This window comes from Chiloscyllium punctatum, chromosome 8 (assembly GCF_047496795.1).
Source record: "Chiloscyllium punctatum isolate Juve2018m chromosome 8, sChiPun1.3, whole genome shotgun sequence".
NCBI classification, from domain to species: Eukaryota; Metazoa; Chordata; class Chondrichthyes; order Orectolobiformes; family Hemiscylliidae; genus Chiloscyllium; species Chiloscyllium punctatum.
This window is the reverse complement of record NC_092746.1, coordinates 128,546,161-128,558,387: the sequence shown is the minus strand read 5'-3', so window position 1 is coordinate 128,558,387 and position 12,227 is coordinate 128,546,161. Positions and strand designations below refer to the sequence as shown.

General features: G+C 41.5%; 1 protein-coding gene across 4 annotated transcripts in view; it reads right to left on the bottom strand.

Annotated features, from left to right (window-relative positions):
- hsf1 (heat shock transcription factor 1) overlaps positions 1-12,227 on the bottom strand; it is a 108,740-nt gene that overhangs the window by 7,054 nt on the left and 89,459 nt on the right. For 3 of the 4 annotated variants that reach the window (XM_072576469.1, XM_072576468.1, XM_072576470.1), the window contains 3 exons: positions 1,991-2,096; positions 1,309-1,374; positions 643-709 (listed from right to left, as the gene is read on the bottom strand). In XM_072576469.1, the coding sequence (XP_072432570.1) occupies positions 643-709; positions 1,309-1,374; positions 1,991-2,096 (239 nt within the window). Of the gene's footprint in view, positions 1-642; positions 710-1,308; positions 1,375-1,990; positions 2,097-11,307; positions 11,587-12,227 lie in introns of those variants that run through there. The other variant, XM_072576471.1, reaches the window with a different exon arrangement.

Sequence of the window (12,227 nt, the reverse complement as noted above, 5' to 3'; positions counted from 1 at the left end):
CCACGATGTTGTGCCGAACTTCTATCCTAGATTAAGCACCCATCCATGTACCTATCCAAATGCCGCTTAAAGGTCGCCAATGATTCTGACTCTACCGCTCCCACGGGCAGGGCATTCCATGCCCCCACCACTCTCTGGGTAAAGAACCCACCCCTGACATCTCCCCTATACCTTCCACCCTTCACCTTAAATTTATGTCCCCTTGTAACACTCTGTTGTACCCGGGGAAAAAGTTTCTGACTGTCAACTCTATCTATTCCTCTGATCATCTTATAAACCTCTATCAAGTCACCCCTCAACCTTCGCCATTCCAACGAGAAAAGGCCAAGAACTCTCAACCTATCCACAAGTTAATGCCACAAGTAATTCACTCACAAAACAGATTCCTGTATTACTGCCTTTTATAGGATTCTGTTGTGCGCTTCGTTTGCCTATGTCCAGAGCTGAAAAATAATTTGGTGGTTGTGAAGTTCTTTCTGAATTCACAGGGATGGATGAGAAAGAAGTCAGATAAGTGCAAATCCTTTCTTCTGCAGAGAACTCACATCCAATGGAAGACATTTTAACTCAGAGCAGACAGCATTTTGGGAAATATCCCCAGGTCTAGGTTTAAAAAAATGTTGCAATCTCCCTTTAAGTTACCTGCATCCAAAGTGCTTGTATCTGTCCCCGAACCTTTCTGATCCTGAGAGCCCATCATAACTTGCATCTGCAAAGTTAATTAGCAGAGAGAGAAAAAAAGGTCAGTAATTTGGGAAAATTAATAAAAAAAAACTAGCTTTATCAAATGTTTACTTCAAAGCAAAGCTCATAACAGAGCCTCCCTTATGTAGGTTAATGCTGGACAAGAGTCATGTGTGACATGAAATATCACTGTTTCTTTCCACTGAGTTAAAAATCACACACCAGCTAATAGTCCAACAGGTTAGTTTGGAAGCACTAGCTTTCAGAGCGCTGCTGATGAAGGAGTAGCGCGCTGAAAGCTAGGTGTTCCAAATAAACTTGCTGGACTTTAAGCTGGTGTTGTGTGATTTTTAACTTTGTACACCCTGTTGAACACCGGCATCGCCAAATCTTTCCACTGATGCTGCCAAATCTATTTAAAACCTTTCATTTTAAATTCTCATTATCCATGATATTGTGCTTTAATTATAATTACTTTCTCTGATGAGAAAGGTCCCACAGTACCGAACTATAGCTTTCATATTGATTGTAAGGGTAAAGTCTGATTCACTTGAGGTCATTACACTAAATATGGTGCTTCTCTGGATCAGAAGTAGAATAGTGAATGAGGATTACTCTACTTACTTCTTCTAGGTTCCCCTCCACATCTGGCAAGTTCAGGTCAATGGCAGACAGTGAGGGGTTAAACAGCTGCAGATGAAAGAAAGCACAGTTAATTTCCAAACTTCTACCAAAACACAGTAAAACAGCTCCCTCTGTTGACTGAACGGATATAGGTACTACATAACAGGCATAGAAATACACAGCTGACCTGTCACCACAAGGATCAGGAGCTTTAACTCCCACTTGACATTACTACAAGGACACGTTACTCAACCGATTTAAAGTCTTTCCAAGTAACAGTGTTCCAGACTTTTCTTTACATATGCTCATGTTTTGTCACCGCTTGATAAATATGCACAGAAATAATTTAATTTTGAAGGAGTGGCAACTGATATTTTCTTTTATTCAATGAGCTGGCATTCATCCCGAACAGCCCTCGACAAAGCAGGGGGAGCCAGCTTCATGAAGGCAACTAAGTGGTTAAAGGTCAAGCTGCAAGTCTGCACTCACGTATCAGCCAGACAGGCTGATTTAATTTCTCACAGGACATGAACAAACCACATGAATTTTTACCGCAGGTTGGTAATTTAATGGTCCTCATTACATAAACCAGGCTTTTATTCCATATTTATATAATTAATTTCAAATTCCAGAGCAGCAGCAGGAGAATTAAATTCCCAGTTCACAACCAAAGCAAACTCACATCTAAAAGCGTGCTGGATTCCATATTGAAAGTCTGTCCTGATAGTAGGTTTTGTAGGTTATCCAAACTCGAATCAATTCTATCCAAGTGATTGGAGAAATCATTTCTGCAGAAGAATAGAAAATGAGAAATAATGCTTTAACTTAGATTGTTTTAAGCTAAGACATTTTCTGTTCCATTACTTTTCCAAAAGAATTCCAGGAAGGCCGGGGACAGAAGTGTAAGGTAGGTGTCTTCTTATTTTTGATTTTTTTTTGTGAAGTGGAGACTGAAACAAGAGACAAGTGTTTTACAAACCAGTGTTTGAAAGAGTGGCTGCAGTTTTGATGGAAAGTAACACAGTACCCATGGCAGACATTGCAAATAACGATTTAAACAATCAGTAAGTGAAGTTCATTTAGCAGAGGGTCTGGAGCCAAGGATGTGTAATGATACAGCTCTTGTTGGCAATAGTAAGCCGACTGATAACTGTCACTCATCCTGCAAACCAATGGCAGAGACCTTTTGCTTGCTAACAGCTGTGTAATTGGTTCTGCAGTGGCTGAGCAGCTTGGAGCTGAAAACAAGTCACAAGAATGACAGAAATAGAGAGAGACAAAAAGAAGTGTGTAGGTCTTCGCCCAACCCAGAAGCTCTGTTCTCCACATTCAAAGTCTCAGTTTGAACCTGAAGTTAGCTAGCTTTCCTGCAGCAGGTGCTGGAAGCCATAACTTCTAAATTGTAAAATCAGAGGCATTTTCCAAGTGTATCAGTAACTTGTTACAACCCAGTGGAAGCATCCGGAGAAAGACATCTGAACAAAGGGTCTGGCCAGTTGAAAACAATTGTCTAATTGGAAGCAGGGAAATAAAGACCACTGAACTGATTTTCCAGTTTTTCTATGTCTTCCAATAATCTATTTTCCCTAACTAAAAACCTATAGAATTGTGGATGCTGGAAATCAAAAACACAAAAATTGCTGTAAAAGCTCAGGAGGTTTGGTTGCATATGGAGCGAAATGTAGTGAACCTCTGAAGAAGGGTCACTGGTCCTGAAATGGTAACTCTGCTTTCTCTCTATGGATAGTGCCAGATTTGTGTGTATGAACGTATGTGTGAACATGTGTGAGAGAGAGAGAAAAATGAGCTTATATAGGGATTTTTTTTGTTAAGTGTTATATGTTAATGGTCTATATCTTGTTTAAAAGCAAAATACTGCAGATCTTGGAAACCTGAAACAAATAGAGAAAATACTGGAGAATTCTGGCAGCATCTCTGGAGAGAGAATCATCAGAATTCCTTAAGGAAGACTCAGAATGTTAACTCTGTTTCTCTTTCCACAGATGGTGCCAGATCTACTGAGTGTCTCCAGCAATTTCTGTGTTTGTTTATATCTGTTTGGCTGTAGCCAGAGTCTAATTATTTGTAATAAAGAATAATTCTTGGTTAGTACAGAAACCTGGCCTGTGATTTCTATCAACCCTAGTCTGTGAAAGTCAGGTAAATTGAGGTATTGTGCATATTATAGACACAAAATCTTTAATATTTGGGGCTCCGGCAATAGTGAGGCTCAATTTACAGCATGGCACCCCAGTGGGGTGAAACAAAAGGCAACTATGATTTTAAAAACACAGTAGTTGTTCCATAAATTTCACCACCTTTTCCACTTTCAGATCTGTAAGTGGTCAAAAGGTGTGGGTGGAAGAGCTGTTCATCAGCCTCAAGCTGCACTTGCTCCTCTTTCAGGAAGCAACCTGGGAAAGGGCTGCATCATCTCTTTATTAGCACGGCTGAGATTGGGAACACAACAAGTGGAGGAAATCAATCTTGTTATACCACAGCTAGATCTCTCAGAATGCAGCACAAGTTAATAAACTGGCAATTTCAAACTGATCTAATGAATGACTTTGCATACAAATATGACCCTTTTTGAGTCAGCATCATGTCAACGGTTGAATTTCACCAGGAGGCCACTATTCATTCAACTTTGGATCTGTCACCTCTTCACAGTATTTGGAGAGAGACCAAGTCACCAATCATTAAGCAAAACAAGAACATAGTCCCTCAATCTGAAAATCACCACTGTAAAGAACAAACACACACCAAGACAGAGAAACACAATGGAAGTTGAGTGAGGGAAAGATAGAGACAGAGGGAGAGAAAGTCAAACACAGAGTAAGACACGTAGCAGAACTCAGAACTGGAGAGGGGCACATACACATGGAGACAAAAACAAATGGATAGAGAAAAACACACAAAAGCAATTTTGACATAGAAAGTTACAAAGGCACATGGAGTTTACATCCACTTCAAGAGTCATGGAGTCCTCCAGCACGGAAAAAGACCCTTCGGTCCAACTCATCTGTGCCAACCAGACATCCCAATCTGACCAAGACTCATTTGCCAGCATTTGGCATCCCTTTAAACGCTTCCTATGCATATACCCACCCATATGCCTTTGAAATACTGTAATTGCATCAGCATTTCACCATCGCCTCTGGCAGCTCGTTCCACAAGTGTCCCACCCTCTGTGTGGAAAAAGTTACAACACAGAACATTACAACGCAGTACAGGCCCTTCAGCCTTCAGTATTGAACTGTCCTTAGAAACCAATCTGAAGCCCATCTAACCTACACCATTCCATTCTCATCCATATGTTTATCCAATGACCATTTAAATACCCTTAAAGTTAGCGAGTCTACTACTGTTACAGGCAGTGCATTCTATGCCCCTACTACTCTGAGTAAAGAAACAACCTTTGACACCTGTCCTATATCTATCACCCCTCAATTTGAAGCTATGTCCCCTCGTGCTAGCCATCGCCATCCAAGGGAAAAGGTTCTCACTGTCCACCAGATCTAACCCTCTGATTATCTTATATGTCTCAATTAAGTCACCTCTCAACCTTCTTCTGATGAGATTAGATTGGATTGAATTCCCTATAGTGCGGAATCAGGCCCTTCGGCCTAACAAGTCCACAGCAACCCTCCAAAGAGCAACCCACCCAGACCCACTCCCCTCCACCTAACACTAGGTGCAATTTAGCATGGCCAATTCACCTAACTTGCACATCTTTGGATTGTGGGAGGAAACCGGAGCACCTGAAGGAAACCCACGCAGACACAGGGAGAATGTGAATAACTCCACACAGACAGTTGCCTGAGGCGGGAATTGAACCCGGGTCCTTTGCACTGTGAGGCAGCAGTGCTAAATACTGAACCCTACAGGTAGTTAGGTAGGTAAATACAATGTTGTCATTCATCTCGAGGGGACTAGAATATAAAAGCAGGGATGTATTTCTGAGGCTTTAAAAGACTCTGGTCAGACCACATTTAGAGTATTGTGAGCAAATTTGGGCCCCATTCCTCAGGAAAGATGCATTGGGCCTGGAGTGGGTTTGGAGGAAGTTCATGAGAATGATGCCAGGAATGAAAGGAACGTTTGAGGATTCTGGGACTTTACTTGAGAGTTTAGAAGGATGACTGGGGATCTGATTGAAATTTTCAGAATACTGAATGGCCTAGACAAAGTGGGCGATGGGAAGATGTTTCCACCGTCAGGAGAGATGAAGACCCGAGGGCACAGCTTTCGAGTAAAGGAAGAGCTTTTCGAACGGAGATAAGGAGAAACATCTTCAGCCAAAGAGTGGTGAATCTATGGAATTCACTGCCACAGAAGGCTGTGGAGGCCAGGTCATTGAGTGTATTTAAAACAGAGATAGACAGGTTCTTGATTGCCAAGGAGATCAAAGGTTACAGCAAGGAAATGGGAAAATGGGGTTAAAAAACCTATCAGCCACAACTGAATGGCAGAGCAGACACGATGGGCAGAATGACATAATTTCTGTTCCAACGTCTTATGGTCTTAAATCTTTCCGCTCTCACCAGAAACCTATGCTCTCTAGTTATGCACTCTCCATACTGGGAAAAAGAGCGTGGCTATTCATCCTATCCCTGTTCCCCATGATTTTAGAAATCTCTATAAGGTCACCCCTCAACCTCCAACACACCAGGAAAAATGCTCCAGCCCATTCAGCCTCTCTCCCTATAGCTCAATCCCAGAGTCCTGGCAACATCCTTGTAAATCATTTCTGCACTCTTTCAAGTTTAACAAATTCCTTGCTATAGAAGGGCGACCAGAATTGTTTGCAGTATTCTCAAAGTGGCCTCACCAATGTCCTGATTACCGCAATATGACATCCCAATTCCTACACTCAACATTCTGACCATTGAAGGCAAGAGTGCCAAAAGCCTTCTTCATCAGCCTGTCTACCTACGACTCCACTTTCAAGGAACTATGCACCTGCAGCCCTAAGTCTCTTTGTTCAGCATCACTCCTCAGGGCTTTTCTATTAACTGTACAAGTCCTGTCCTGGTTTGTCTTACCAAAATGCAACACCTCACATTTCTCTAAATTAAACTCCACTGTCACTCCTCAGTTCATTTCTAAAACATAGAAAAGTACAGCACAGAACAGGCCCTTTGGCCCACAATGTTGTGCCGAGGTTTAATCCTAATGTAAAATATAATAACTTAACCTACGCACCCCTCAACTCACTGCTATCTATGTGCACGTCCAGCAGCCGTTTAAATGTCCCCAGTGACTCTGCTTCCACCAACACAACTGGCAACGCATTCCATGTATTCACAACTCTCTGCATAAAGAACTTTCCTCTGACGTCTCCTTTATACCTTCCTCCTAATATCTTAAAACTATGACTCCTCATACCAGTCAATCCTGCCCTGGGGAAAAGTCTCTGGCTATTGACTCTATCTATTCCACTCACTATCTTGTATACCTTGATCGGGTCTCCTCTCTTCCCCCTTCTCCCCAGAGAAAAAAGTACGAGCTTATTCAACCTTTCTTCATAAGGCAAGCCCTCCAGTCCAGGCAGCATCCTGGTAAACCTTCTTTGCACCCTCTCCAAGGACTCTGTATCTTTCCTATAATAGAAGGGCTTATGCCCAAAACGTCGATTCTCCTTCTCCTTGGATACTGCCTGACCTGCTGCGCTTTTCCAGCAACACATTTTTAAGCTCTTTCCTATAATAGGCGACCAGAACTGGACACAATATTCCAAGTGTGGTCTCACCAGGGACTTGTAGAGCTGCAGCAAAACCTCGCGGCTCTTAAACTCGTTCCCCCTGTTAATGAAAGCCAAAACACCATATGCTTTCATAACAACCCTATCCATTTGGGTGGCAACTTTGAGGGATTTATGTACTTGCACACCCAGATTCCTCTGTTCCTCCACACTGCCAAGAATCCTGTCTTTAACCCTATATTCAGAATTCGAATTCGACCTTCCAAGATGCATCACTTCGCCTTTATCCAGGTTGAACTCCATCTGCCATTTCTCAGCCCAGCTCTGCATCCTGTCTATGTCACGCTGCAACCTGCAGTAGCCTTCTATGATATCGACAACACCTCAAACCTTTGTGTCATCTGCAAAATTACTAACCCACCCCTCAACCTCCTCATCCAAGTCATTTATAAAAACTACAAAGAGCAGAGGCCCAAGAACAGAGCCCTGCGGGACCCCACTCAACACTGACCTCCAGACAGAATACTTTCCATTTACAACCACTCTCTGCCTTCTGTCAGCCAGCCAATTCTGAATTCAGATAGCCAAATCTCCCTGTATCCCATACTTCCTGACTTTATGAATGAGCCTACCATGGGAACCTTATCAAATGCCTTTCTGATCAACGTCTTGGTATAGTCTGAGATAACCATCCTCATTGCCAACTACACCTTCTATTTTGATGTCATCTGCAAAGCTACTAAACATACCTCCTACATTCACGTGCAAATAGTTTATACAAATGACAAAAAGCAATGGATCCAGACCGACCCTTGTGACACACTGCTAGTCACAGCCCTCCAGTCTGAAAGGCAACCCTCGACCATCACCTTCTATCTCCCACCTTTAATCCAATTTTACACCCAATTGGTTAACTCCCCAGATCCCATGTGATTTAACCTGACTAACCACGCTACCATGCAGAACCTTGTCGAACACTTTGCTGAAGTCTATATTAAGACGTCTACTGCTCTCCCCTTATCAATCTTCTTGTTACCTCTTCAAAAAACCATAACAAACCATGCTGCATCTGGATAGGATGCTTTCCATGGTGCATCTATAAAAATGGGTCATTGCGAACCTTAGCCTCCTGAGGAAGTAAAGGCATTGGTGTGGTATCTTGACTGCAGCGTCAACGTGGGTGGACCTGGACAGATCACTGGCGATATTTACTGCTAGGAACTTGGAGCTCTCTACCTCAGCACCAGACAGTGGCATGTCCTCCACTGCCCTTCTTAAAGCGGATGACTAGTTCCTTCACTTTGCTGACATTGAAGGAGATTGTTGTCTTTACATCATGCCACTAAGCTCTCTCGCTCTGTGCTGAACTCTAACTCGTCATTGTTTAACATCTGACTCAGTACAAGCAAACTTGTAAATTGAGGTGGAGCATAATTTAGCCACACAGTCATGTATAAGGTGTACAGGGGCCGAGTACACAGCCTTGCGGGGCACTGGTGTTGAGGATTATTGTGGAGGAGATGTTGACGTTTGTCCTTATTGATTGCGGTCTGGAAGTAAGGAAGTCGAGGATCCAATTACAGAGAGGAAAGCAGAGTCCTAGGTCTCAGAGGTTGAAGACGAGTTTGCATTTTTGCATTCTACAGCTTTGATGCAGGGTAAAATCACAGGCATTTCATCCACGTTGCTGATGTGACTTAATGGATAACTATTTGTTTTTGTTACTTTTTAATTGTGAATCATCGCAACCCAGCAACTTTAGCAGAGGTCTCTTGGTAGGACCTTAGCAATTCTGTTTTTTTTGTAACAACATTGAGCTGTTTTGAAACAATAAACTGCCTACATCAATTAGCGGTTTGAAATTTTTGTTGGACTTAGGGCTTTATTTGGGCCACCTGTTTGGATATTAATATATATTGATAATTTTTAGAAAGCAATGTGAACTTCCAATTAATGAATGAAAGGATGGTATTCCAATATTTTGTGGTTCAAAACGTTGACTATAATGAAAAGACTAAAAGCTGAAGCAATTAAACATTATTATTGTTGACAACTTGCACTTCAAATTACAGAAAGTAATACCTTGCATTTTAACACCAACACAAAAAGACTTGACAGGTAGACACAATACCGGTCCTTTAAGTGGTCGTACCATACCCCCAGAATCAGTCCAAAATGATACTTAATTGGAGACTTCTGCCTTTTTCCTTTATCTATCCAGTTACATTTAGCTTGATAACTGTACTTTGTAATGGGAGCATTACTGCAGATCTTCTTTCTGGTGTGAAAGAAGATTTTAATTTGTTTGAGTTTTTTTTACAAAATTCAAGTTCGTGCTTCCACTCACATTCTGGCAAGTTTATGGGCAGCACGTTGGCTCAGTGGTTAGCACTGCTGCCTCACAGCACCAGCGACCCGGGTTTGATTCCTGCCTCAGGCAACTATCAGTGTGGAGTTTGCATATTCTCCTGATGTCTGTGTGGGTTTCCTCCCACATCCAAAAATGTGCAGGCCAGGTGAATTGGCCATGCTAAACTGCCCATAGTGTTCGGTACATTAGTCAGAGGTAAATATAGGATGGGGGAATGGGTCTGGGTGTGTCGCTCTTTGGTGGGTCGGTGTGGATTTGTTGGGCCGAAGGGCCTGTTTCCATACTTAGGGTATTTAAAATCTGAAACATCGGACCTTTAGACTTCTCCTTAGCTCTGTCAAATCAGCACAATCTCAGGGTTGCGTCCTGAAGGGACCAATCCAGATACAAGTGAAAAATGAGAAGGGGGTCGTCTCCTAGCTGCAAATGGGCTGTGACTAGGGAATATCCTACTTTTTGAATGCAATATTTTCTACAGAAGATAGAAAGCACAGAGAATAGCAGCATGTATCTGTCATTAGGAAAATGCTAAAGTCTATTATAAAGAATGTAATAGCAGAGCAGTTAGATGTACATAACATGATCAAGCTGCATCAGCATGGCTTCATGAAGGGGAAATCATTCCTAACAAATATGTTAAAATTCAGGAAGGAGTTAACAAGCAGGAGAAAGGGGGAAACCAGTTGAAGTAATATATTTGAATTTCCAAAAGGTGTTGATAAGGTATCACATAGCAGGCTACTTAATAAGATAAACACGAAGAGAGGATTGGCTTACTGATAGAAGACAGAATTGGGGTAAAAGGTGGCATTTTTAGGATGGCAATCTTTATCTAGTGGATGGTCACAGGAATCAGAGTTAGGACCATAATTATTCACAATATATATATAAATGGTTTGAATAAGGAAAGTGAACACACTGTCAAGTTATGACATAAAAACAGATGGGAAGACAAGTGGTGAGGATGACTCAAAGAATCTGCAGAGGGATATGGACAATTTAACAAATGAACAAAAACTTTGCAGATGGAATATACTGTCAGAAAATGAGGTCATGCACTTGATCAGGAAGATGAAGAGATAAAATGTTATTTAACGAGATAAAGCCACAGCATAGAGAAATTTGAGGGTCATTGTACAAGAGTAACAAAATGCTCACATTCAAGTTCAGTAGATAATAGGGAAGGCACATAGAATATGTTGGCCTTTAATTCAAAGAGAATAAAGTATAAAATTAAGGACATTTTGCAAAAACTAGTCAGATCACACGAAGAACACTGAACAGTTTCGGTCCCCTTCTCTAAGTAAACATACACTAGCATTGGTGACAGCCCACAGTAGGATGACCAGCTTATTCTGGTTATGGGGAGATTTTCTCATGAGGAGAGATTGAGTAGGTTGGACTCCTGTAATCATTGCAGACCTTACTGAAACACGAGATTCTTAAGGGATTGACATGGTAGCTGCAGAAAACCTGTTTCCCCTGCCCTGGGGGAGAGACTCTGAGCAGAGAGCACAACCTCAGATTAAGAGACTGCCCATTTCTTCTCAGAGGGTAATGATCCTGTAGAATTCTTTACCATGGACCGTTGTAGAGGTTGAAAAATGTGGTGCTGGAAAAACACAGCAGGCCAGGCAGCATCCGAGGAGCAGGAGATTCAATGTTTCAGGCATAAGCCCTAATTCAGAGGTTGGGTCATCAAGTATATTCAAGGCTGAATTAGACACATTTTTAATCAGTAAGGTAATCCAAGAGATATGGGATAAGGCAAAAAAATTAAGCCGAGGATTATCAGAACAGGTATCTCACTGGATGGCACAGCAGACCCATTGGGCTGAATGGTTTACTTCTGCCCGTAGGTTTGTATAATAATTACAAACAGACTCTAGATGGAATGGGTTGATTAGCATTTATTCAATCTAGACTTGCTGGAATCAAAAAAGGGCAAATATTTATTTCAGCTTAAAATGGTGAGTAAAGCTGTGATAAACATCAGAAACTTTGTTCATTGGAATGGTTGATAGTGTATAACTGAACCAGAGAGAACAGAAAGTCCAGTGTTTGATACAAACACAAAAATTCCAAGCAAGGCAGCAAGGGTGTACCAGTTCTCCTTGTGGTTTGGTTGGGTGCTGATAGGCATAGAAGTGAATTTGACAGAGTCCAAACAAATCCCAGTGGATGATCTACCTCCAGCTCAAATCTGTATAAACATAATTTGTTATTAGTTGAAATGACAATGTGGAAGGCAAATTGTTGATTAAATATCAGAACAAACTGAAAAGAGAACTTTTCATCAACAACACTAGAACTAATGTGATGATGCCATGGCTTTAGGAGGGTATTTTGGAATGTTTTATTTACAAAGAGATTGAATGAGAGATGTAGAACTGTCTGTAAAGAAGGTAAACAGCTTGGGAGGTCTCTGTATTTAAAAAGAGTTGGAACAATGGAGGCAGTCTGGCTGGGTGTGGCCAGCTCTCTCAAACCAGGCTTTCTAGTTTTTTTTAGTTTTTATGTTTACTTTTAAGGAATTGCTGTTTGAGGACTTGAAGTATAGCTATCTTGTCCTTTTCTCAGTTACAGCTAGAAGCTAGGGTTTCTCTCTGCTGCTAAATTACCCGAGACACAAATCGATTTTTCTGAATTTAACTTTTTGCCAAAGGGTGTGTTTATGGGATGTTACTATATTGGAACAGTTAGTTAGTAATAGTTACTCTATCTATTGTGAAGTTTTCCAACAGAGTCAAGTTATTCTGAATTCCTCTTTCCCTGGTTGTATTTTAACTATGGCATTGAAACAAATTGTGTTTTAGTTAATGTTGGGCAGTTTGACCAATTGAA